The following is a 25,647-nucleotide window of genomic DNA, read 5'->3' as shown; positions in this document are numbered from 1 at the left end:
CAGTGAACGTACAAATTTATTATACATATGGCTTCATTATTCAAAATTAGAATTGCATCAGTTTTTGGTACCTTAAGAGTTTTGTCATTTTAAGTGTTCTTCAGACACAAACAATTGTGAAATGATAGCATCTTCTTTCTTTTCTTAATAATGAAGTGAAGAATTTTTGATTATGACTAGTGTGAAATTCTGTCCAGCAAACAACCTCATCCAAGATTCTTCAGGTTCATCTCTTTCTGGGCAGATGTGTTTTCTGCAGACACGGTGATCATCTCCTTAGTGGTCTCCTAATGAAATATGCAGAGGCATCTTATGTGTCTCCTCCTCAGCCTCACACGTTACCGTGTCCTTGCCCGAGTGGCAACCTGCAGTAGCAAACAATGATGCTGTGTCAGCATTTGTAACTTCATTGTAGCCCTTAATTGTAGCCTTAAAATGACACGTCTGGTCGTTGAGTTTCCATGTCAAGGTTATGTATAGAGATACAACCGAAAGCAGCAAATACTAACTAAGGTGCTGTATAACTTGTAGGAAACACAAAAGTGGATGAAATAAGAAAAAGGACAGTATAAAACAGCAACAATATAAATGAGTCTAAACCTAAGCTTGATTAAAAGTCATGTTAGGGGATAAACATGGACTAAAATTGGACAATCTAACACTTAAGGCGAGTCTGTTCCAAACCTTAGAAAATACATGGTACAAACACCTTTTGTAAATATGGATTTAGGAACCATTAAGAGTTTTTTGACACATGAGCAAACGGATCTGGCTGTGACACAAAATTGCAAGATTTTGGCAAGCTGGGACTGAGCATTTAAGGATTTTAAAACAAATAATAAATGTTCAAATATAATCTGAAAAAAAAGGTCTGCAGAGAAACATGAGATAAAAGAGATAAGGCCCAACTCACCACCATCAGGTGACCATTCTTGGCCTTGTATACCATGGGCTCAGGCCCAGTGCTAAAGTCCACTGCTCCTCCTTTTCCAGCCTGGATTTCAAAGTTGATGCTGTGAATTAATGCAAACACAATGCATACACAAGCAGTTTAGCTCAATGTGCATTTCAAATTAGATCTCAAAATTTTGAAACTCAGGCTCACCTGCCCTGAACCACATTGATGGCATTTTGTTTGTTAGCAATAACACAGAGTTTGGTCAAAAGCTCAAACAAGTGGTCGCACTGTACTACCAGATCCCCCTGAAACAGACAGACAAGTTGTGTTAGAATCATCCACCTGAAAATCTTTCAAAATTTTCACTACATGCATGTTCCCTCTTCATTTTAGTTACTCTGCATTATCAGCAGAGCAAAAGCCATTCTATGGTTTAACTTGTTCCACCATATCTAATCATGTCATTTAAGCTACAAATAAACTTTATTGGTCTCACCATTAGCAAAAACAAAACAAAAAAAGGCAAGCTTGATCCATACATTTGCATACCTTTTGTTTAGGTTCTTCCCGTGTTATGTGGAATACAATGGTGCTGTCAGTCAAGTTACTGACAGAAATCCCTGCAGTGAGTCAAATAATAGAAGCATGTAGCCCCACATTTGAGAATGAAGATATCTGATGGCTAATAAAATATATATTAGCACACTGGTCTGACCTTTGAGAGAGCTGTACAGCACTCTCTGCTTGATCTTGGCTTCCTCTACCACATAGACAGCTGTCTGGGTGAGGATGAGCTGTCGCTGCCTTGGTTTGAAGCCATTCCTGTCATACTTAATTACTGGAACGCAGTACTGCAGAAACACAGCATATATCAGTGCATCTTTGGTGTGAACTGCCCATAGAAGTATACAGACATTTTATTACCTTTATACGCTCGTTGCGAATCATCTGGATGACCCTTGTGTTTATGTCTTCCTCACCTATTAAGTGAGATGTTAAATGACATGAATGATGGTTCTAAAATGAACAGGCATTGTGTGAGGGTGTCTGATATTTACTGATTCTGGTGTCCGCAAATGGATGGGCAACACTCTGTGGATAACTGTCCTTTTTCCCCTTGAAGACGGAGCTGGTGATCAGCTTCATTTGAAACTGAAGGGGCAAAAAGGGAATGGAAAATTTAACTGTGATGACTACAAAGAGAACAAGACTGCCCTTTAATGTGGCTTACCTGTGCTTTCTTCTGCGGTGTGATTCCTCGCACATATTTTCGCACCATAAGACGGTAGTGAAGCTTACGCAGCATCTCTGATGTCTAATGAAGAACGAAATCAGTTCTTCACCACAAAGTCAAGATAAAACCTGTATTCAGTCAGTTTTGCATTTAGGTTGATTAGTTGTTATTACTATATATTGCTATGTGGAAATAAAAAAGAGCATACACTCACTGGCCACTTTATTAAGTGCACCTTATACAACTCAATGCATTTAGTCATGCAGACACGGTGAAGACTACCTGCTGAAGTTCAAACTGAGCATGACAGTGAGGGAGGAAGATGATTTAAGTGTCTTTCAGTGTAACATGGTGTATGAGCATTTCAGAAACTGATGATCTACTGGGATTTTGTTAATAACCATCCATAGCGTTTACAGAGAGAGACCAGAAAAAGAGGAATATCCAGTGGGTGGCAGTTCTCTGGGTGAAAATGTCTCATTGATACTAGAGGTCAGAGGAAAATGACCAGACTGCTTTGAGCAGATAGGAAGGCAACAGTAACCCAAATAACCACTTGTTACAATCAAGATATGCACAACATATCAAATCTTAAAGCAGTTGGGTTAAAGCAGCAGAAGTCCGCAGTGGGTGCCACCCAGTCAGCTAAGAACAGAAAGCTGAGGTGGCAGTATTCATCGGTGTTAAACATTAGACAATAAAAACTGACAAAAAGCTGCCTGTTCTGATTAACCTAAATTTCTGATGCTACATTCACATAAAGAAATTTGCATAAACAACATGAAAGCGTGGATCCATTTTGCCTCGAATCAACAGTTCGGGCTGGTGGTGGCGTCATGGTGTGGGGAACTTTGGGTCCGTCAGACACAGTTAATCATCTTATTGTTGTTGCTGATCCTGCCCATCCCTTTATGACCAACATGTACCAATCTCCTGAAAGATCATCTCAGACTGGACCAAAATCTCAGAGAAACTTTTGAATCTGTGCCACAATGAAGGCAGTTTCAAAGGCAACAGGGCAAGCAAGTTGTATCTAATAAAGTGGCCACTGAGTGTATTCTCACATGGAAATAAATGTAAAAAATTATAGGAACATATAAGACACACATATCTCATTCTATAAAATATTTGTGACATTTTTTGTTATGTAACTCAATGTTTACTTGATTCAAATACAGTGGGAAAAATTAAAAAGGACCACAGTTATGAATGCATTAGTATTAGAAACAGTTGCTTGATTTTGTTTCTCTGTTTCAGTGTTATATGACTTATAGCACCTCTGTGAGCACAGCTGGTGGAGTTAGCCAGGGGGTTTTATCCAAAACGGTCTTTGGCAGGTTGTTTCTAAGTCTGTTCAGGTAATTTTGCCTCACGAAGGCCAGGTACTCTGAGTTATCTGTGCTTTTTGCCTGCCCTCTGGTCATGTAGCCTTTGATAAATCTGAAATGTGTGGCAAAGAACAGGATCAGTTCAAATGTAACAGGTACACTGATGGGGGCATTTTTTATTTATGATATTTACGTGTTTTACTTACTTCTTGATGACTTTTACCGCCCAGGCTCTCTTCTCCTTCTCCTTCCTAGCCTGTGTTCCTCTCCAACAAGATTCAATCTTAGTGGCTGAGGAGATTAAAAATAGACATTATCTAATATTTTTTATTGCTAACAAAAAATGTTTCTATCATTCTGGATGTTGTGACATTTACCAGCTTCTTTCTGTTTTCTGTATTCTCCCTTTGCCCTGTAGCCTTTGTATTTTGCCTGGATGCGTGTTGCTGCAAATCCAGAGCAAAAAATATAAATCGGCTTGATTGTGAGACGGGATGACTGAAGGTCTAAGGCAGTTGACACTCACCCAGTTCATGTTTGCATTTCTCATAAGCATCCTCTGTGGCGAACAGTGTCCTGGGGTGACGGATGAAAATTTTGGTCCTGCAATAAACAAATCAGCAACTTGTACTTTTGTGATTCCTCGCATAAGCTGGATTTGTTGAGGTAACGAGAAAGACTTCCTCACCGTCCCATTTTGTACTCATCTGGCAGGTAGCCCAGATGTTGAGCCAGCACTTCCACTCCATCGGCGGCTACACCTCTCCAGTGTGGCCAGGTGGCTGGGCACAATGGTTTATATCTGTAAGATGAGCCAAACAAACTGTGCTCGAAAGAAGCCGCTCAGTTCACCTACAGCTTACATTTAAAACCTAAACATAAATTTCCCTGAAATTGAGAAACTCTACAGTCCTTTATACCTCTTCAAAAAAACGTCGTATTTACGTCTGTAAGCAAAACCAGCTCGTCTGACTCTGAGGTGCTCCATCAGACCCAGGTACTTCACCTGGTGCCTGATCAGTGCTTCATCAAACTGACCTGTGATGTAACGATAAATACACGATTGTTTTGGTCTTATTCAAACATTTCTGTGTCATTAACATCTACCTTTTGATAGTTAAGGTACCTGACTGCTTGGACTCGTTAGATTTCAGGCAGCGTATGTACCAGGCCTCTTTAGCCACGAGGATCTCTGTCAGCTTCTGCAGACTGCTCTTAAACTGAGTCACCACCTGCAAACACAACACAAGGGTCACAATGTCCTTTCCACCTGACTCCCCTCAGCAGTTAAGTTAGATGTTATGGATGAAGGATGTGGAGGGTCAAACATGGGCGAACGTACTGTTTCTGGTCTTCTCCTGCTGTCTGGATCCATGGATGAGAAGCACTCTTTGACTATGTCATTTTTAGACTGACACATAAGCTTTGAGAAGGTGGAGCGACACACAAGCACACATTAACACACAGATTTAGGCAGTTACTTTAACCACAATTAATCAAATACTAAGAAAATACCCCCATCTTTTGCTATTTACAGCAAAGTCTAAAACACGTCTTTATCTGACATAATATCAGCTGTAGACTTACATCTTTTATGTTTCTATATAGTAGGTCGTTGTTTTTGTCCAGGAAACCTAGATTAACATAAAAAAAATTATCAGTGTCTTAGGGATGTCAGTTCAAAGCAAAAAGGTTTAAATGGTTGAGTCACAGGGGATGAGACTGTGGTTTTCTTTACCCACAACACAGTAGGTGACCTCCCCGGCATAATGCAAGAGACGGAAATCTCCCCTCTCCAGAGTCTTACGTGTCATTTTGTCAGCTAGTTTGTGCCTGGAGTCAAAGAGGTGGAGAGAGACAGAGGGATGAAGAGTGAGAGGCTTTATAGTCGAATCCTAATCCTCCGTCTCTATCGGCTCACTGTCGACTACCTCACAGGCCACCAGTCAACAGAACACCAATGAAAGGAGTCAGACTTTAGAGCCGAGGAAATGCTTTGAATTGTACAGTAGATAGACAGTGTATTTAATTACGGTAAATGTTGTTATTTTTGAAGTCACAAATCAACATTATCAAAACAAAAAAAAACTTTATCATGACTTTGGAATAACCAGCAGTCCTGTTTATTGGATGGGATGCATGGGGCTGATTCAGTGCGTATGACTGTTCATTTCTCTTAGAGTCAGTCAGGATCAGAGCAGGAGCATTCAAGATCTCTTGGAGTCAGAGAAATGAGCACTGGTGCTGCATACAGTGTCAATGTCAATTCTATTTATGTTGTACATTTCATGTACTGTGTGTGTGTGTGTGTGTGTGTTTTAGGTCATTACTCACGTGACAAAGTGGGGGTGATTCCCCATCTTTTCTTCCAGTCTCTCCAGGAAGGTCAGATCTGTGGCATCTCCTGGCCTTAGACACTCCTCATCCTGCAAAATAATCACTGTGAATAATCTTGAGCAGTATTTTTAAAACAGTTATAAATGGCCATCCCAGTGTGAACATACACACCAGTAATGATATAATTCCTCTGTGTTTTTCCTCGATTAGATCACAGATGATCTTATTGTTGAAGAACTGAACTGGCTCCCACTGGTGGAAAAAGAGATGAGAAATACACGGTTATAAACACGTGAAAAAAAGCAGCCGCTTATATGTTTTCTGCACGTCCGTCTGTTTGCTTGTTTGTTTGCTGGGGAGAGGGCAGTTTACCTCAATGCCCTCTGCTTCATATTCTTCCTGCTCCGATTTTAGTGTCAGCTCAATGAAAAGCTGCTGCAGCTTCTCGTTGCAATAGTTTATACAGAACTGCTCAAAACTGAGGGAAGGGATCAAGAAAGAGGTGAAAGGTAAGTTTGCAGGTTTCATAAAGATTATAAGGTAAATAAAACAGCTATCAGTTTGCGAAAGCAGCTGAAATTAAAAAGAAAAAAAACACACAGAAAGATTACACCTACCTGTTTACGTAGAAAACCTCAAATCCATATATGTCCAAAAGCCCTATAACAGTCTTTCGTGAAGGGTCCTAGTGAAAGAGAAAAAACGTATAAAAACACATCCTGGCAGGTGAGATTTGTCATTTGAAACACATCCTTATAGTCACTTTGTTCTCCATTGACTCGTTGATCCTGTTGACCAGCCAGGTGAAGGTCTGCCCATAGATAGCTTTGGCTAAGGCATCTCTGGCATAGATGGCGTGATCAGTTGTGAAAGGGCTGAGGACCTTTTAGAGTAACAAAGCATCATACCCGAGTTTATAGTTTAAACAGAAACACAAGTCTGTTATTGTTAAAACTAAAGAATGTTTTAGCAAATGTGAACCTGATCTTTTTTGGCTTCAATCTTCCTGAATGTTAGGCCCTCTTGAAGTCTGTGTGCATCCACTCCTAGCAGCTGTGAAGAAAACTAAACATTAAAAAGCTTATTGATATGCTTAATGAATAGCTAAAGAATTAATATGTTCTACTTTCTTACATTTGAGACCCAGTGCAGCTCTGTGTTGTTGTTCAGGAGGGCGTGACCTTTACTATCAGACTCAAACCGCACATTCCCCAGGTGGAGAACGCTTGCAATGACCTCAAACAAGTGCTGCACAAAATTATAATTTATAAGCAAGACCGACTGCTGTGAATGAAGCCATCTGCAACAGCATCCAACTCACATTGGTGGCAGTCTCATCAAAGCTGATGATTTGAAGTGCGTTTTTTACTGTTTTCCAGTCGTTTTTGTCATTAATGGAGGGCACAATGGGACACTGCCCCTGTTAGAAACAATGAACATAGAAAAAAACACTGTTTCTGAAAGTGTTCTACTTTCTTATCAGATTCTATGTTAACGACAAAGCCCACTGACTTATGCGTACCTGTGTTAGATAGTTATAATGCTGGCAACCTCTCTCCAAGCCCAGCTGATGCAGCAAGTCGTCTGATCCTCCCTCTACCAGCTGATAAAAGATGTGAAAGTTTCTCTCCCCATGATTCTGATGCACAACCCTTGATTTCTCCAGCAGGTAGTTCAGGATATGGCCTCCAACAGCATCCCCCTATGGGCATCATGATCCTAAAGACAGCAGCTCTACAACTTGCAGAAAAAACACAGCCTATGGTCCAGTGGCCAGATTGAAAACTGGTTAGGATAAAGAATCTCCTTCTGTTTCAGTAAAGTTGACTTTTGTTAAGCAGTCGTCATTTTTTTACATAAATTAAATAAATCTGGAACCAACTTGATGTTTTTCAGGCTTCATGTAATGTTGTTTGTACTCATGCTACAACTTTTTTGTCTTGTATAGCAAAAATAATCACACCACAACCAACTACACTCAAGGCACCAAACAACAGTAAGCTAAGTTTTTTTTTCCTTTTCTGTGAATCCAGCATCTGATCCTTACCTGGCTGTCAAACTGGATGTCCATATATTTCCCAAATCGGCTTGAGTTGTCATTTTTTAGTGTTTTGGCATTTCCAAAAGCCTGTGGGGGGAAAAAAAAGTCAAATCATTCACAGTAATTGATGATCTGTCCCTCTTGACTATATGTCAATGCACTTCTACAGCATGTAGTAACCATCAAACCTCCAGGACGGGGTTGGACATGAGCATTTTGTCTCTGACTGTGTTTAGCAGAGTGGTGCTTGGACAGCTGACGGCATAATACTGCAAAATCTTCTTGGAGGCCTCTGTTTTTCCTGCTCCGCTCTCACCAGAAATGAGGATGAAGTGATTGTTGAACTCTGTCAGCATGGTGTGGTACGCATTATCCGCCAAGGCATAACTGTTGGGTTGCAGAGCAGTTACAGTATTTCAGTAGTAAACTTTGAACTGCACTCAGAGTTATTTCAGTTGAAAGAACAAAGGAGTGGGCTCATTTCCTTATGGGTGCTTTCAGCAGGATAACACACCATGTCACAAAGTTCAAATCATCTCACGCTGATTTATTAAACACTGCAATAAATGACCTCCACAGTCACCAGGTCTCAATCCCATACAGCACATTTAAGATGTGGTGGAACGTGAGTTTCACATCATGGACGTGCTGCCGACAATTTTGCAGGAACTGAGTGATGCTGTTGATTTTATTTTGAATATGCAAATATAACTAGAATAACAAGAGAAAAGAAAAATTAAAAACAGGTTTTCGTGATTATCTCCATGTCTACACAGTGTTTATGCTGGAAAAGGAGTAGGATGAAGTTTAGACTTACTGGTGTAAACAGGTGCACCAAAAAAAGCAGGAGTGTGTATGCAAACTCACATGTGGGGCGGCAGCTCAAAAAAGTTGACACCCATGTAGATATCCATCTGCTTCTTGTTGTAGATGTCCAGCTCTTTATATGGATTGACAGAGACTAACAACGTTCCAATGTAAGTCTAAAAGAACGGGTTAAAAATCATCACATTTTTTGCAAACAACAATTACAAGTGTGAAAGGAAGGTTTAAATTGTACTCACATAGATGAGATCCTTGCTGAAGCGTTTCTTGAGGTTGCTCAGAAAGGCAGCTTCCGTGGTTTCATCCAGCAGGACAAAATCCTGGATTCCCACACGGTCCCTGGCAGTCAGGGCACCCTCCATGTCTAGCTGACCCTGTGCAACAAGTTGTAGCAACAACATAGCAGCTGAATACACTAGGAAAAGTGACATTTCTAGTGTTTACCTCCAAAAATGTATATGTCTAAAACAAATTTGCAACACAGCCGCATATTCTGTGCTTCACAGGGACAGTTTTACTTTATTTATTATTTTTCCCCATATTAATGAGATGAGCAAAGTTTAGAGCAAAAGTAACATTTTCATGTTGTGCATATACAACATTATATCAGAATTTTCAGTCATGTGTTTTGACAACTGCAGCTGGATGTTTGAATGTTTGGATTAATGGCTCCAAGCGGGAGGACGACACAAAAAAAAAGTGCCATAAAAAGAACAAACATGGTGTCCTTTAGTTCTATTGAAGCAAGAGGTCCAGAGGTCCTGTGTGTCTTTGAAGCTAAGGTCTGTGATTGTGCAGATGAACAGACAGAAGATAATGATCGCTACACGGCGCACAGGGACCTTGGCTGGCAGCCCATGGTTCACTTGAGCTGACGCACCAACCAAACACAACACACTGTGCAAATGGACTTGGGGAGCCCGAAACAGCGGCACATTTAAGAAGCGTAGTGGGAAAAAAATTCCACCAATCTGTTTTGCATTCGCAGCACCAACACTCGGACCAAAGGTTTTCACAGCTTTTGTTGGTTTTGTGTTTTTTTTTCTCTGTCTCTGTCTCTCCTTTGGAAGCAGAAGTCCTTTGATTCTCAGCTCTCTCTGTAAAACATTAAAAAAGATAATCCATTGGATCTAATTGACACAAAGTCCTCCTTCTCTTCCCCACCAACCCACTCTCCTCCCCTGCCTCTATCCTCCGCCTATGGCCCTCGTTTCTTCTGAGAAAGGCCAAGTGTTTTTGTCCTGTAAATACCACGGAGCAGAGACAAAAAAGACGTCTTTAAAATGCAGTCTACAATCCATTACACATATTCCCCCTGCATAACCATTCAGTAATTATTCATTAGAAAACATTTAACGTCACAGTGAATTTCACACTAGGCAGTCGAAACACAATAGAGGAGATTTGGCCTACTTTGGGGTGAGGAGTTGGGGAGGGGTTCGCTGTACAGAGGAAGGGCGAAGGCGAAAGGAGTGCGGGAGGAGGGGAGCAGTATTTGTCTGATCTGAGAACCTCTGAAACGGGGCTGTCTTGAGACAACGGGACAGACTAAATAGTGCACTAACGGTCTGTGCCCCGCTGCTTGCTGTGACACTCATTTAGTGTGCTTTAGTGTGCCCCGAGGCCAAACAATAGAGGCTTGTTCTTAGCAATCTTGTGCTGTAATTTGGACTTCATTACTTTGCTCATACGGGGCCTCAAAGAAGGATAGAGGAGGCTAGTCAGATGAGAGTGGGGTTTTTTTGTTGTTGTTTTTTTTTTTCCACCTGTCAGCCCCGACCCCCAGTGCTCTCACCCCTCTCGGCAACAATACCCCTCACCCCGTGTCCCCACCAATAACCCTCACCCGGCCCCCCTCACCCACCTCCCACCCACCCACTTTAAGCCAATGAGACAGGTGAACAATATCATTGAAGGAACTCTTTTTTGGACGTCAGAATCAATCTGGCACTGTGATGGTAGTGGTGCTGCCGTGGGGTATCTTTGACACCCCCTTCTTTCATGGGAACAAACTTCTCTCAGGGCAGCACAAGCAGACAATGTGCTGGGACAGCGTGACTTAGAGATCTGCCATACAGTATTACAAGTAATAACATGAACAGATAAGCTCCTGTCAAGAGAAGGATTATTGCATTCAGCCATGATAATAATGCTAATGTTTTAGATTTTTGGACTAAATCTAAAGGTCTGCTGGTTTCCATTCAGGCTTCCTTTGGTGTTCTGCAGGTATTTCTTTTTAAGAAAGCTGTCTGCAGCAAGCGGGAGCGTTCCTAATGACACTGTGCAAGAAAGGCTAAATCCTTAGAGTCTGAGCTGAAAGAAGCGCCTAATTATTGAAAGCATTCCCCTCATCCTTGTGTTATTTGTAACTCTGTTTTTCCACATATATATGGAGAGAGGGGGGGGCAGTTTAGAAACAGAACTAGATACTTATAATTAAACAATAGATGGCACAATCTGACGCACGGTGGAAAGAAGGATTATGTAATGAATCCCTAAACTCGCTGTCAGATCAGGTGAATTGCTTTGCTACCTCAGAGCGCAACCAATTGTATTTTAATTAAGAGATGGTTCCTCATCTTGGTCTAGAGTGTCAGTGGTGCCTGAGACAGTGACCTCATCGGTGAGATGAGGAAGGGAGCAGCTGCTAGGACAATTTATGAACTTACAGGAAAAAGTTATCTCCCGTTTAAAGAGGGTTGCAGTTGAAAATTTCACATCCAGTAAAGAATAGCTCCACTTAATCACAATAATACTTCCTGTTAGTTTAGCACAGTTTTATCTCACAATGGCTCTTTTTCTCCCAAACCATCATTTAGCAAGACTTTCCTTTCTGACCAGACTTAGATGAGATGAGTAAGACCGCTTTTAGACCTGCATGCTGAATGTCAAGCTACCAAATCTGTCTACCACCCCCTCTTAACATGAATCCCTTTGCTCATGAAAAGAAATGAAAACTGATATTTTACACCTTTTTGCTAAGAAGAATATATCTTGTTACCTCCAAACTCACTGAATTGATTATCTTAGCTTTTAGGTGACTGTGAGAAATAAAGGCCAGGCCTCAACACCACTCACAACACACAGGGTTACTTTAAAACTCCTTGTGATGAAGAGAACACACAGCAATGGTTACAGCATAAGAGAAAAGCCAAACCTGCATTCCGAAGCTGTATTATTGCTGCAGCCAGGTGCAGAAACTCGGTGAGGATCCAAAGTCAAACAAGGCCCCCCCTCCTACTGAAGTGAGACAAAAATAGTGTATCCTCCTGTGTCTGCTTGCATTGAAGTAATCAGTGAAGGACTGGCTTCTTGAAAGTTAGTTGCCAAAGGTCAGGACTCTATAATGTAAATAGGAAAAAACACCCTTAGCTAGTAGCTCACTGGTGCAGCATGCTGTGGTAGTACTATGCTGGTGATGCTGTATGGAAGCTGGTGCACATATATGTTTCTCCACATCATGCTGAACCAGGCTCAGGCAAAGGGCTCTGTGGGCCGAGTAGTTAATCATTCATGTTGTGGTAGGTGGAGGGACAGAGAGATCTTATTCAGCGTTTACCTGGGTATCTACTGCTCTACTGAGTGTAACATAACAATACAGAAACAAGATCCAAGATCCAAACTACTCCATCTAAACTCCATTACATCACTACCAACAGTAAAAAAGGCCCCATTCTTCTAACTGGCACATTCCAGGTCTGGTTACTGATCTTTGATTAGGTGGGAACGTTTACAGACTAATCACCACTTCTTTAGTATTCATTATAACAATGTTACTCAGGGGAGCACCACTGATACTGAGCTACCGCCTGAGCTGCTGGTGTTAATTGTGCTTTTGTAAAATTCTACTAGGCTGGTGCCCAAATGCAATTAACACACTTTTTGTCTCAGTGAAAACAATTATCAGCACCTTTAATTAAAGACGATAGAATTCAAATGACTGCATTGTTTTGCCTGTGTCGGAGAGCTGAAAGACTTGAAGTGACAGGAAATGAGTGACAACACAAACAACGGTAGGGCAACAATGAGCTGACCTGTGAGAACTTCAATTGGTAGTCTAAACCCAAAGGTCACCGGGTGGCTTAAAAGTCAAATTACACTTCATCCAGTTGTTTTGGAGACTACCAAAACACAACATTACTTGTCTGTACTAAATGAAATCATTAGATCTGTGCACATCCAATAAAATATTACCATCCAACCAAGGTTATTACAGTTAACTAAAACCAAACCTAAACTTAAACTAGATGTGGAAAAACACTTTGGTTAAATAAAATCAATAAAAAGAAAAGAAAAGAAAAGACCTTTGAACTGAAATGATTGTTTAAACTTAAAAAACTAATTATTAACACATTTAAAACATGGAGGAAATATCCTTAGTTGTAGTGTACGTCAGTTTGGTAAAAAAAAAAAAATCTTTTATCTAAATTTATTTTATATGGCTTTGATAGACATATTTATTGACACTTGAATGTCTGCTTTCAAAAATATCTGTTTTTATTGTAATGTGTTATTGTTATTGTATTGAAACTAAAATGAATTGAAAGCAAAAAGTTGAAATGAAATAAAATGAAGGCTATAAGGGCGAATTATATATTACAAAACTAGACTAACTCTGCATCTGACCACATTTGCTATCTCAAGAACACTGCAGCTACTCACCTGACTATAAATATAACTGGCACAAATGTACAAAAGAAACTGGATCAAGTTTTTCAATTATCACCTGGTAACAGTCGATAGGGAGAAAGTAATGGATAGCCACACTTAAGGGAAATTCTAATTCACTGTGAATACTAAGTAAATGAAATAAAATTGTCATGCCTTAAAGTAGTGGTTGCATATGTGGCCAGAGCAGGTGTGAATTATACCGGGTTTACCTCTGTAACCTAGTAACCAGTGTTAGAAAAACATGCCCCTTCCAAGGAAACACAGGTGTCCATTTTCTCTGCTGCGACGACCTAAATGTGATAAAAGCTCAGGTTTCACCACATTTATGAACTGATTAATGTTTGGAAAGCTTTCAGTCAGTCGGCTGTAATGTGTGACCAGTTGAGTGTTCAGCATATTGAATTATTCACTCTCCACCACAGAAAAGTTGTCAAGGTTACCTCTGCCGTCGCCCCACCTTTCCTCAGCCCAGCAATGCTTGTCCAATCTTAACAAGCTTTGTGCTACCCACTGGGCTCTGATTCAGCACGAGATGCGGCAAATCCAATTACACAGGAGTCAGAGAGGTTGATTTTCCCATTATAGATTCCATGCTGAGAATGAGAGCTGATGATAACACCACTGCTGCCCCCCTCTCTCTCTCCTCTTCTTCTTCTTATTTTCTGTCCATTTCACTGTTCTCCTCTCTTTTTTCTTTCTCTCTCTGTCTTCCTATTCCTCTTTCCCCAAATACCTTCTTTCTTCCCCCATCCTTTTCTTTGGATTCCTCTTTCTTTCATAGTCCATTATTCTAATTTTTCAGAGCACCGTAACGAACACTGGGCCCCGTCATTACTTTAGTCCCAAAATTCTGGGTCAGTGAGGTTATTTCATACCCTGCATTGCATTTTCTCAAATGACTGTTTTTGTCTCTCTTAAAAACCAAGACGAATAGATAGCATCGTTATAACTCTCTATTACCTATCTATTATAATTGTGACTTCTTATTCTTTCCTCGTTTTTTATGCACCTGTAGATATCTAATTGCATTACACTTGACACATTACATGTTTCCACTTAGAAAGGCCACCACAAGGGCTAATTGCAATTCATAAAACTTGACTTATGGGTGTCTAACTGTTATCCACAGTTGTTACATCATGTACTGGCTGTGCAACATAAAAACTAAATAAAAGCTCTTTTGGAAATGAAGCTCTTTTGCACTCAATCAGCTATGAAAAACAAGAAGGCTTTTGCTCAATCTTTAGCCCTTTAGGAAATGAAAAAGGCTTGACCTCAACTCAGACCAGAGGCTTTGGGGGTGACACAGGTCACTAGAGGTCAATAAAAAAGGTGATCCTCGAGGACTCGGGCGGGGCGGCAGAGAGGTCACCTGCTGAGTAGAAGAGAAGAAGATGGTGTGATCTCAGCTGCAGGGGGATTTGTGATTGACCAGTATTCACCATTACTCTGTCAAACCACTGCAACTTCACCTTTCCTCTGTTCGCGCCAATGGAAACAGATGGTTGATATTAAAAACTTGGTAACACTTTATAATATGAGGAGGTTAAACCCCTGTAATTAAATGGAATTGGATCATATTTTATTAGAAATTACAACAAAAATATGTTTATATACAAGTACTTACAGGCAAGTAAAGTATTACAGGCGGGTAACAAGTCAGGTTTAGACTGACACTGTAAGTCATTTTAACTACTGCAGAATTTCTCTGTAATTTGGTGCTGGTATGCTATATTTTGGGGTGCATGTCATAAAGTGGCTTAACCTTGCCTAACTTGCAGGTATTTCACAGGAAATGAGACACAAATTATACTGTCAGTAATTTTAAATCTGGGTAATTTCCTGAAAATATAGCAGAAAAGCTTTATTATGAAGAGAGAATTTATTTTAAAACATTTTTATTTAATATTCATTATGAATTTTCTGTTATTCAATTGTCTTTTTTTGTTACATTGTACTTAAAATTACAGTTTAATTAGTGTCTTCTTTCCTGTAAAACACCTTGAAGATGGTCAAGGTTGAGCCACTCTATAACATGGCCTGCACCACAAAAGTATAGTTTTCTAGTGTTAAATAACAGAGAAATTACGCACTATTTAAATTTACTTACAGTAAAATTATGTCTTTGTTTCCTTTAACCTGACTTATTACCCCCTTATTTTAGTGTACCTACCTTTAACTATTTGAAAGTAAATATAATTACATCATAATTTCAAATAAAATACATTGAACTCCATTTCATTATAGGGGAATTACAGCCTTAGTCACAAGCCGTATTATACAGTCTAACCAAAAACTCATAGTATCTCGCATTGAAAATACTTCACTCACTAAACTATCATTAGTGAGTAGTAAAAAATCATCAGAAAAAGTGTCCACAAAGCTGAAAAAGTGTTTAGTCACTTTTACTTCAATGTTTTCATATAGGTCATAATTTTAATACTTTCATATATATTGTTCTATGGTATAAAGTGCAACCATACATTGTCATAGTTTAAAAACTAATTCTACAATAGGTAGAATACCTTAAACTCTAAAAGACTGTCTTAAATTAGTGTGTTCTAGACCCTATCTTAATTAGAGTTTGTGTCTTCCATCTTCAGGCACTGACATCACACAGAAAGCATCCAATAATTAGCTGGTATGATCATCTGCTTGAGAGAAAAATGCCTTTTTTTATTGTGTACCTATTGTAAAAAATAACATTTCTATAGTGGAAAATCAAGAGCCTTTCTGTCATTTCATTGTTCATCTAGTACTTGTAGGATAATTGGCTGTGTGGGATGGGTTTTTTTTTTTTTATATGTAGCCAAAGCAGAAAATACAGTTATACATACAGTTTCACCTTTTTCACCAGATTGAAGTCTTTGTCAGGCCACTTCTGGCCCCTGGGAGTTATGTTTGACATCCCTGTATTAAGTGTTTGTTAAAGAAAAAAAATCATTTATAGGGATATTATCCAAGCTAATAGTTACGGGGTGATTGTGGGGGTATAGGTATGAGTGTAGTGTATATTTGCTATATATGTGTATTTTATATAAGTTTTGTATAAAAGCACAACAACACAATAGTCAAGTTAGGCATATACTAGTACCACATGGAGATTAACCTCTGAGTCTTGATTGGCTGAACCATTTCCTCCTGTCTCTTCGCCCTGTTTCCTCTCTCCACTGCGTTCTCAAACAAAGGCATAAAATGTCCCCAAAGGTTATCTTTAAAAACAAACAAAAATTTTTTTTTTATCTCTAACTGATGATCTTTGACAAGACAACTCACAGCTTGGCAACCTGGGCACTCCTGCTCCATTTAGGTGGAGGTTTTAGTGGGAAAACAAAGTGTTTGGCAGGACACTGATGTTGCTCTTTGGCTAAGTGTGGCTGACAGCCGCTTCCTCTGTATGGCCAGAGGGTCACTCTGGGTAACATGCTCTTCTGGGGGACACTGAGTCTCTGCCTGTGGAGGCGATTAGAGGGGTGAGCTGACCTCGTTCTCAGAGAGGCTGGTGTGTTTTGAGTAAACACTTGATGCAAGACAAAAACACGGGTTACAAACAAGGCCAACCTTCAGGCCGTGATCCCATTGTTTCCCCATTACTCCTGAACAGGCATGAGAGAGGAAAGCATTTACTCTGAGTCCCTGAGCTGCAGGGAGTCCTTGTGCAGTTAGCAGCACTGTGTCTGTATGTATCTCACAGAGCCAGGTCACAGCCTCCCAGGTGCCCACAGGTCACTGCCATTAGCTAAAAAGCCACATTTTGCTAAAATCAACATTAAAAGGCATGCACACGTGAATGGGGAGGAATAGAAAAATGCCTTGTTTTTATTCAGCAAACAGAAAACATAAAAAATACAACACCAGCTGAGGAACAGCTGAAATAAGTCAAAACCTTAAATGAAAAAAGAAATTCTGCACCTGAAATGGTAGAACCACAAACTTGAAAAGCAATACTGCCATAGCATGGGACGATGGGGATACTGTGGGGATATTGCTAAATAAATTGCATTTCTAAGACTGATCAGTGTGTGGAATTAGATTAAAGAATAAGAAGTGGATTTGGGCGGGTGTACATGAAGTTAAACTAATGTCAGTTTAGAAACCACTAACGTTACCAGCCAAGGCTTTATCTGCAGAGCTCAGAAAATCACTTCCTGAACACCAGGCTCTGCAGAGCTGCGTAAACACTAATAATATAATGAACATAAAATGTGTCTCCATAGTGAAGACATAACCCTGCTTGCTTAGCAAACTTAAACAAAAGCATAAAATCTTCACGTCCGAGAATTTCTTTGGCATTTTTGGTGAAGTAAAAACACTGAAATTATTGAATTATTGAAACTGGCTGTCACACTTCCAGAGGTGATGAGGTGTTTGTGTTGTGTAATCCAACAGCCACTGCTGGCAGCGCTCTTGGACGCTGATTCCAAAGGTCAAACTATAATCTAGTGTCAGTTTTTAAGCATCACCACACCAACAACACTAACCTGGTAGTATTCACACAGTTTGAGCACACCTTGCTCTGTGGACGTCCCCCTGGTTCCACATAATAAACCCACGGGCTTTAGGACCTACAAGGTCTGCCCTATGAGGACGGTCTTGTTTTTGTCCGTTACGTTCATGCATGTAATCATTGATTGTGCCTATTGTGACAGGCAGATTTACCATCTGTAGAGTCCCATGGGGCTGATAGGCCTACTGCTGTCTCCCTGCAGACTTTAAGGAATTCCCCTTTAATTTCCTGCAGAAGTTTAATCTCAGCCTGGTTTCAAATGTGATCCTGGTATAAAGAACCATACCTGACAGAGAAAGATTAAGAAGTTAGAAAAGGTCATAAATATTTTCTCATAATATGCAAAGTTATACAGTTTTCAGCTTTTTTTGTTTGTGTGGTTGTTATTCCATTCCATTATTATTCCATTACAGAATTGTAAATGCCGCAGTTTTTTGTGTGCGGGGGGTAGTGCTTTTTTTTTTTTTTTTTTTAGACTTGGTCTCCAGACAAGTGTAAGCGTTTGCCGCCTCCTGCTGCAGCCCCTGTCCTCCCTACCCGCCTCCCTGGGTCTTTTTCCCACTGCCGAGGGGAGCAGGACGCGGCCACAGCAGCGGGAAGCAAATTATCTACAAGTACTTCCCTAAAAAAAAAAAAAAAAGTTCACACTCACATACACAGATACCACCACAAGCAGCCACTCACAACGTCTTAAGACCCGCACGAAGGAGTTACTGGGAATGACCTCGCAGGAGGACAGGTGGAGCAAAATGGATCGTTGATGATTTCATTTTTATTTTTTGTTATTTTTTTGTTTTCAGTTGGTTTTATTTTGCTCAGCTGGAATCAAAAATACTTTTAAACACTAACTGAACAGGTTTCAGGCCTGAACTTGTGTGTTTTGTTTTACTGAGACGCTCTTAGCGCACCTGTGTACCCCTGGACAAAAAAGTGCACAGGGGCTCATCTGTTCAATAATCATTCAATGAGAAGACTGCGGTGTATGGATCGAGTATGGCCTGACTTTTGACGCAACAAACGTGTGTTTGACTACTGGATGTATTAAGGAGCGCACCTTGAGCGCACAAAATCCACAGAAACAGAAAATAAACTCTCCACGTTGCTACTTAAGCACTTGCTGTTAGAAGTGTGAATGTTACAAGGGTTTACGAGAGACACTGCATTAACAACAGCTGTCAAACTCATGGGATCCTGCCCCCTGCACCAGTGGGAGCGCCGCTGAGGTCTCCACTGCGCATGTCAGAGCGCTGGACAGCTCCAGAGAGGGAAATTTAAAAACGGTTTTTCGAGAATCAAGTGCAATACAGTACAGCGGCTCAGCAGCGGCTCTCACATTCTTCAGTATCAACCAAAAACAGGTGATTCTTTTCCTGATTTCTCTCTTTCAGCAACAGCGTCTTTGTCGGGTTGTTAGTTGTGTGAAGCCAGCTGTCATGTAAACGATTTTTAGTGTGTAACTGTAATTTCTATAGCTGGATTTATAATTAGCCACTCAAATCTAGACTGAAACTAACATTTGGACTGTGTACTTAGTAAAGCACACGGTACAAAAGCACAGTGGGCTTTTTCTTTTAATTAAAAAAATATATAAACAGCTTAATCTACATATTTTTGACTCTGTAATCTAATTACTGAGAAACAGTCAACTGAGCTTCAGATGCATGCAGGTGACCAACGCTAATTTTATGCTTTCGTTTATTATTATATTAGCTGCTTATCAAACCTTTAATCAACCTTCAAAACATGGAGCAACTTTCTATTTTCTACAATTGCACGTGCTCGTGTTCATTTACTTGTATTTTAAGCAATATTATCTATATTAAAAATGTTATTTCAGTATAGCTTGTTTATTGACACTTGAAGATTCACTAAATCACAAACTAAAGTGCATGCTGTTTTTGTTTAGCGTATTTTACTGCAGAGATACTACATATCCCAGGAAATGATAGAAGGAGGAATAACTTCCAGGATGTCAGGAATAACTGAGAATGCTGGACATCATCCGTCTCCACAGGATTACAGGTAGGACAAAACCATTTTCAGCCATATTAGAACAAGAGTTTGCAAAATTTTAGCCTTAAATAATGTGTTATTTTTTTTCTTGTTATATAAAACACTACGAGAGCCCCTAATAGATCAAATCCATATTTTTCTGACTTTATGATTTTGAAATGGTTGTGCAGCAAACTTTGTAGTCCACTGTGTTTAATCTAATGGTAGATGGACAGCTCTTTTTGTGCATGGGGGGTTGCATGAAGAAGGAGAGAGGGACAAAATCCCAAAGAATAAATGATTTTCAGTCTGAATGGATCTGTCAGAAACCATCAGCTCTGTTTACACTCCCGCTGTCGGCACACGGAGAGCCTGAACCTCTTGGTTTGCCAGCTCAGGGGGAGATGGGGCGCTCTGGGTCACCAGTGTGCACAAGTGGCTCCCAATTAGAAAAGGAGGGATGGGGGAGGAAGGAAAGGAGGGGGGAGGCACAGTGTTGATGTTGAATTTCTGCAAAGACATGGATGATAGATGGAAACACCAGCTCAACATGTTTTGCATCAGCGAGCATTTTCTATGCTTGACTAGTGAGGAAAGAAGGGAAGTGGGAATGTCCTAAGTGTGTCATCTATTCTTTGTTTTTTATCAGTAGTTGTTCTCCACAGATGATGGATGATTGCAGGAAATATTTTTTTTCTTCAAGCAAAAGTGTAATAGGCCAGCTCTGGAAAACCTACAAAATTGCTGATGCATCTTTTGTTGCTTCTGAAATTGTACTTGAAGATTTGTTTTTCAGCCTTCAACAAAAACAAACAAACAAAAGGGACAAAGAAAGGTTAACTAGCTTCAACCTTTGTGGATGTGGATGCAAGGTGTTTGACAACGTGCGCTGCTGATTCTTGGCCGTAATGATGTCACTCATTCAGATGGCCGACATAGAACCCTGACCTCAAACTACACTTGCAGCCCCCCTTTTGGCCCGAGGCTCCGTTGATTTCCCCGATAAGGGCTGGGGGGTGATGGAGGGGGTTGGGGGGCTGTGGGGATAGAGGCTGGAAAGGGACAGGGAAGCAGATGGTATCCTATTTGTCCCTCTTATGTGAGGGCTGTCATTCCAACAGATTAATGCAAGGGCGGGTAAAGAAAAGAAATGACAGAGACAATCAAGGAAGGGTCTGGAGAAGACAATGGAGCCACGTGCCACTGGGCAGATTTGTCGTTTAGGACACAATAGGTGATCATTTTTCAATAGACAAGGCCAACTGTTGCAGGCAACATGTGCTGCTGTCCCATGTTTGAAACGATCTCTTGCGTTGTTTACTTATGATTCAGCCAATGGCTAAGGCGAGACCGTGGTCACCTGACACAGGGTTGATTTTTTTTATTAGAAGATTTGGTGTGTGTCAATGGAGGGATTGGGGGGGGGGGGGGGTTCCTGCACTGTCCACAGACACACAAAGTAACTGAATAGCATGTGTTGTCATAGCGACCCCAATTACTGAACCCTTGCACAGTAAGTGTGTGTGCAGAGAAGACTGGAGAGGATTCAAGAGGATTCCTCTCTTTTCTTTCCTTCTCTTCAGGGCTCGCCATAATAAAAGACACAATAACTGAAAGTTGATTGATACTGGTAGTGCTCTGGGCAAACAGAAAGCCTGAATTAATCCAGTTTCTAAGTTTAAATGTATTAAATGATTGACTGAAAACTGTTCTTTGATGAAAAGTAATGTGTATGAAATGATTTTTTGTTTGTTTGTTTTTTAAATTTGCATAGCAGAAGAATCCAGAATTAAAAGGCAAGAGGGAAACAAAGATCATTGCACCACTCGAGTAAAACAACAAAACCAAAAAATCCACGATAATGTAAACAGATGATTTGCTCTGAATGAAAAGCGTATTTAACTCCCTCTTTGTTGATTAAAACTGTCACTGTTAAATAACACTTGTAGGTAATCTTCTTATGGTAAATCCTCAATGGTTAATACGCATTCACCGAGCAGCTTTCATCGCTGCGTACCCCACATTCAGACTCATTATAGAGGTTTTGTCTGAAGGACAGGATGTTGCATCGAGTGTTTAGATTTAAATTCCACTTGTGGTCTGTGTGTGTCTGGGCTGACAGCCGTGTTAACCCTGCAAACCTGCCCCTCTTCCCTCCCCTCCTGAAGGCTTCTGACCACGGACCCCTCCCAACTGAGGGAGGAGGACCTCCCTGGGGACCTGCAGTCTCTGTCATGGCTCACCTCTGTGGATGTGCCCCGGCTGCAGCAGATGGCTGATAGCAGAGGCCACAGCAATGGGCCCTCCCAGGGCAGCTTGCTGGAGCAACAGACAGGTAAGGTGACAAGGAGGGGACAGTGCAACATTCAAAATCTGATAAAACTCTCTGATTGGATAGATCAGGGCTACTGGATTCTTCTGGTTCGTTTTTTTTTCTTTGCAAAAGTTATAGAGGACCCCCTCAAAAGATCAAGGTTGCTTTGGTGCCACTGGGGATCGCCCATCTATAAATCTACAATCACAGAAATAGTTAATCTTAGAGATTACAATGTTTTGATACCTATGGTGATCAGGTCTAAACTCTCAGTTTTTCCTCAGCCCTGTATAAACTTGTTGACTAAACAAGACCAGCCACTATGTCAAAGTAAAAGTTGTTGTTGGTTTTTTTTGTAAAGGCCTATAAATGACATATGTAGCACTAAATTCTGTTTTAAAGCCTTCTGTTAGGCTCATATTCTGGAAACTGACTAGAGTAGTTTTGCATGGTTCATATTTCAGCTGATATCTGATTTAGACTTGATCTCTTCTTCAAGAGATCAAGTCCAGTTTCTCCTTATTGGCTGCCCCTTGCCTGGCTTCTACAAACAGAACCCAGTGCTTGTAAGCCCAGCCTCCTTCTCTACCATATAAGGATAAAATCCATCAACTCCACACCAGGGTCCAGATTAAAGTAGCCTGAGGTCTTCATGTAAAACTTTGGTCTTTTTATAAAAATTAAAAAAGAAACATCCCCCAGAGAAAGGTTCACCAACTTCCTTTTATAATGTCAATGTAAAGAAAAATCAGAGCTTTGCTTCTGAACACTTACCTTGATATGTGAGCTTCATATGTATGGTATAAATACTACTGAGCTTCATTTTACCATCACTGGTTACAGAAAATGTCTTCCAAATAATTCATGAGCACAACATCTGCATGAAAAACAGGGAATTCTGAAATCTGTTTGTCATTACAGCTCAGATGAACAACATGACTATGACCACAAGTCAGGGCTCCATGCTCCACCTCCAGAGTAATATGCAGCACAGCCCTCTGGGAATCAGTATCATCAACACCCACAGTGGAAATGTAAGTTTTCACGGGACAGTAAGAAAGTGTGTTTTATGTTAGACAGTGCATACTTTAATATAAAATGACCTGTCTCCATGTTCATTTCCCAGATGTCTCCGTTCTCAATGAATGGGCTGCCTTCTCCAGGATACCAGTGCCCTACCTCAGTCTACCAACCCACATCCCAGCAGGTGTACTCTTTAAGCCAAACTGGACAGCAGGTATTATACGTTAAGCTAATGAAAATACTTGTTTTTATGGTTAAAAAAATAAGTCATCAGGTCCTCAGTATTCACACCTCTCTCTCTCTCTCTCAGTGTACAACTGGTGGACTCTATAGCAATGTCTCATTCAACAACCAAAGTCTATTCACACAACCTCGCCTGGCTCCACAAGAACAGGAGCTGCAGCCGAAGTCTTTCCCCAAGCCAATCTACTCTTACAGGTCAGTGCTCAAAACCTTACTTAAAATAAAAATATTCACATCCAACTTTGTATTAACTAAACATTTTGAGCTGTTGGCACAAAATCTATGACTTATGAATAGCAAAGTGTGCAAGTGTCCATATTTCTACCTCAGTTCGCTTGGAAATGTGTTTTTGTCCCCTCCCTCAGCTGTTTGATTGCCATGGCTCTGAAGAACAGCAAAACTGGCAGCCTCCCAGTCAGTGAGATCTATAGCTTTATGAAGGAACACTTTCCTTATTTCAAGGTACAGTACTCTGAATGTTATCAAATAAGGCTAAAACTAGAACTTGCCTGTAAATAAGAAGCAGCTCTACCTCTTTGCTTGTAGACTGCACCTGATGGATGGAAGAATTCAGTCAGACACAACCTCTCCTTAAACAAATGCTTCGAGAAGGTGGAGAACAAGACGAGCAGCTCATCCCGTAAGGGCTGCTTATGGGCATTGAACCCTGCCAAAATTGACAAGATGGAAGAAGAGATGCAGAAGTGGAAACGCAAGGACCTCCCAGCCATTCGGCGCAGCATGGCTAACCCTGGTCAGAAATGTATTTTGTTAAATGTAAAAGACCAAACAGTTAATGAGGAAACAGGTCTGTCACAAATCTGACCAGGCCACACTTTTGCTTGACCTGACAGCCTGTCTTTGTCCTTACAGATGAGCTGGACAAGCTGATCACAGATCGCCCAGAGAACTGCAGACGAAAGCCTTTAGAGCCAGGCATGACCCGGCTGAACAGCTGTCCAAATGCCCTCCCACTGCCAGTCCCAGCCCAAATGCAACCTCAACCTATAGTCACGCTGTCCCTGCCGTGTTTACCCATGCACCAGCACCACCAGCTTCAGGCCCAGCTTCAGGCTCAGGCTCGACTGGCCCCCATGTCCCCTGCCCCAGCCCAGACTCCCCCTCTCCACACAGTCCCCGACCTGTCCCACAGTCCGCTCACCCAACAGCCCAGCAAACCCCCTGATGATTTCTACAACATGCAAGGGGACGCTCACACAGAGGTGGACGCTCTGGACCCGAGCATCATGGACTTTGCCCTGCAAGGTAACAACTTCTTCTAAGATTAAGGCTTGGTATTTGTTTCCATGATAACTATGGTGTCATTACATGCTTACACCAACCTCTCCATCCATGTGCTCAGGTAATCTGTGGGAAGAAATGAAGGACGACAGCTTTAACCTGGATGCTTTAGGCACCTTCAGTAACTCGCCTCTCCGACTATCAGACTGTGACTTGGGAACAGCCAATCTCCCTCCCGTCTCCAGTGGCGCAAACCTGTCGCTGTCAGACGTGCAGGTGACGGGGCTCTACACCTCCTACGCTTCCCAAGATGCCCTGTCTTCCCAGTACATGGGAGCACCATCTAACAGCAAGCCTATTGCCCTGCTCTGAACCAGCAAAACTGTTTCTAATAGATTCCACTGTCTGGATACTTTTAAAGGAGGCCTGAAATCAAAGCCTAAATGTTGATTTCTTCTGTCCGACTGAAAGTATCAGAGCTGGAGAACCACCTGGAGTCCGCAGAAAAACTCACTAAGAAGTGAAAAAGAGACGACTGTAAGAAAGACAAAGCAAGACTACAAGTATCTGGTTTTGCCAAGCAAAGACTGAAAGCCTGTATGAGAACATGAGTGTTAGTACACACCAGTTTTTCTACTGTTCACACTGCATTTTAAAGCCTTTCCATAAATGTAGCTCCCTTTCTCTTTCCCGTTGTATTGTGCTAGACATTTTTGCTGTGATGTTTTATTTATATTTATAAAAAGACAGCTGGAGAAAGTAATGACTCTATCGATGTTTTGCTGTATATATTTGAATGTTTCAAATTGCTATCACCACAGAAAAGCTTTCTGACTTCATTCTCAAATGTGAAGGTCTGCCAACACTTCCTGTTTATTCCAACACTTCCTGTTCACACATTATCATCACATGGATTAACATTTCTGAAGGTCTGGTACATCTTACATTCACTAACTTGATCATAATAAAAGTCAAATGGGTAAATAAAAGAA

The 25,647-nt window shown here is 40.9% G+C and overlaps 2 protein-coding genes across 2 annotated transcripts; one reads left to right on the top strand and one right to left on the bottom strand.

Moving 5' to 3' along the window:
* Nucleotides 1-66: 66 nt before the first annotated feature.
* myo1ha (myosin IHa) lies at nt 67-9,094 on the bottom strand. The gene is made up of 31 exons (XM_006784224.3): nt 8,903-9,094; nt 8,706-8,821; nt 8,027-8,225; nt 7,845-7,925; nt 7,320-7,499; nt 7,119-7,217; nt 6,932-7,045; nt 6,779-6,850; nt 6,561-6,680; nt 6,415-6,482; nt 6,170-6,275; nt 5,969-6,049; nt 5,795-5,886; nt 5,199-5,293; nt 5,048-5,094; nt 4,803-4,883; nt 4,587-4,692; nt 4,381-4,498; nt 4,149-4,262; nt 3,987-4,063; nt 3,838-3,906; nt 3,667-3,751; nt 3,410-3,572; nt 2,130-2,213; nt 1,957-2,050; nt 1,823-1,878; nt 1,614-1,749; nt 1,448-1,518; nt 1,106-1,203; nt 914-1,013; nt 67-365 (listed from the first exon to the last, which is right to left on the bottom strand). Exons 1-31 carry the CDS (start codon nt 9,092-9,094, stop codon nt 339-341), a joined length of 3,141 nt encoding a protein of 1,046 aa, XP_006784287.2. The 3' UTR covers nt 67-338.
* A 9,406-nt stretch (nt 9,095-18,500) lies between these two features.
* Nucleotides 18,501-25,647, top strand: foxn4 (forkhead box N4). Its single transcript, XM_006784223.3, has 10 exons — nt 18,501-19,199; nt 19,748-19,863; nt 22,002-22,168; nt 23,069-23,181; nt 23,274-23,384; nt 23,481-23,608; nt 23,779-23,875; nt 23,960-24,167; nt 24,287-24,679; nt 24,777-25,647. The coding sequence occupies exons 2-10, from the start codon at nt 19,784-19,786 to the stop codon at nt 25,025-25,027; spliced, it is 1,548 nt and encodes a 515-aa protein (XP_006784286.1). The 5' UTR covers nt 18,501-19,199; nt 19,748-19,783; the 3' UTR covers nt 25,028-25,647.

Source organism: Neolamprologus brichardi, chromosome 12, assembly GCF_056152115.1.
Source record: "Neolamprologus brichardi isolate AB-2024 chromosome 12, ASM5615211v1, whole genome shotgun sequence".
Taxonomy (NCBI): Eukaryota; Metazoa; Chordata; class Actinopteri; order Cichliformes; family Cichlidae; genus Neolamprologus; species Neolamprologus brichardi.
Note: the sequence above shows the minus strand (reverse complement) of the source record. Positions and strands in the feature narration are given on the sequence as shown.

Bases quoted from the DNA above. Each gene is read 5' to 3' on its own strand.
- myo1ha (XM_006784224.3), bottom strand. From the start codon at position 9,094: ATGTCACTTTTCCTAGTGTATTCAGCTGCTATGTTGTTGCTACAACTT. The intron at 6,681-6,778 runs GTTCACATTTGC...TTACTCTAAAAG, and splicing joins TTGAAGCCAAAAAAGATCAG to GTCCTCAGCCCTTTCACAAC. The intron at 6,276-6,414 runs GTAGGTGTAATC...CCCTTCCCTCAG, and splicing joins GAGGTTTTCTACGTAAACAG to TTTTGAGCAGTTCTGTATAA.
- foxn4 (XM_006784223.3), top strand. From the start codon at position 19,784: ATGATAGAAGGAGGAATAACTTCCAGGATGTCAGGAATAACTGAGAAT. The intron at 22,169-23,068 runs GTAAGGTGACAA...TTGTCATTACAG, and splicing joins CTTGCTGGAGCAACAGACAG to CTCAGATGAACAACATGACT. The intron at 23,876-23,959 runs GTACAGTACTCT...CTTTGCTTGTAG, and splicing joins AACACTTTCCTTATTTCAAG to ACTGCACCTGATGGATGGAA.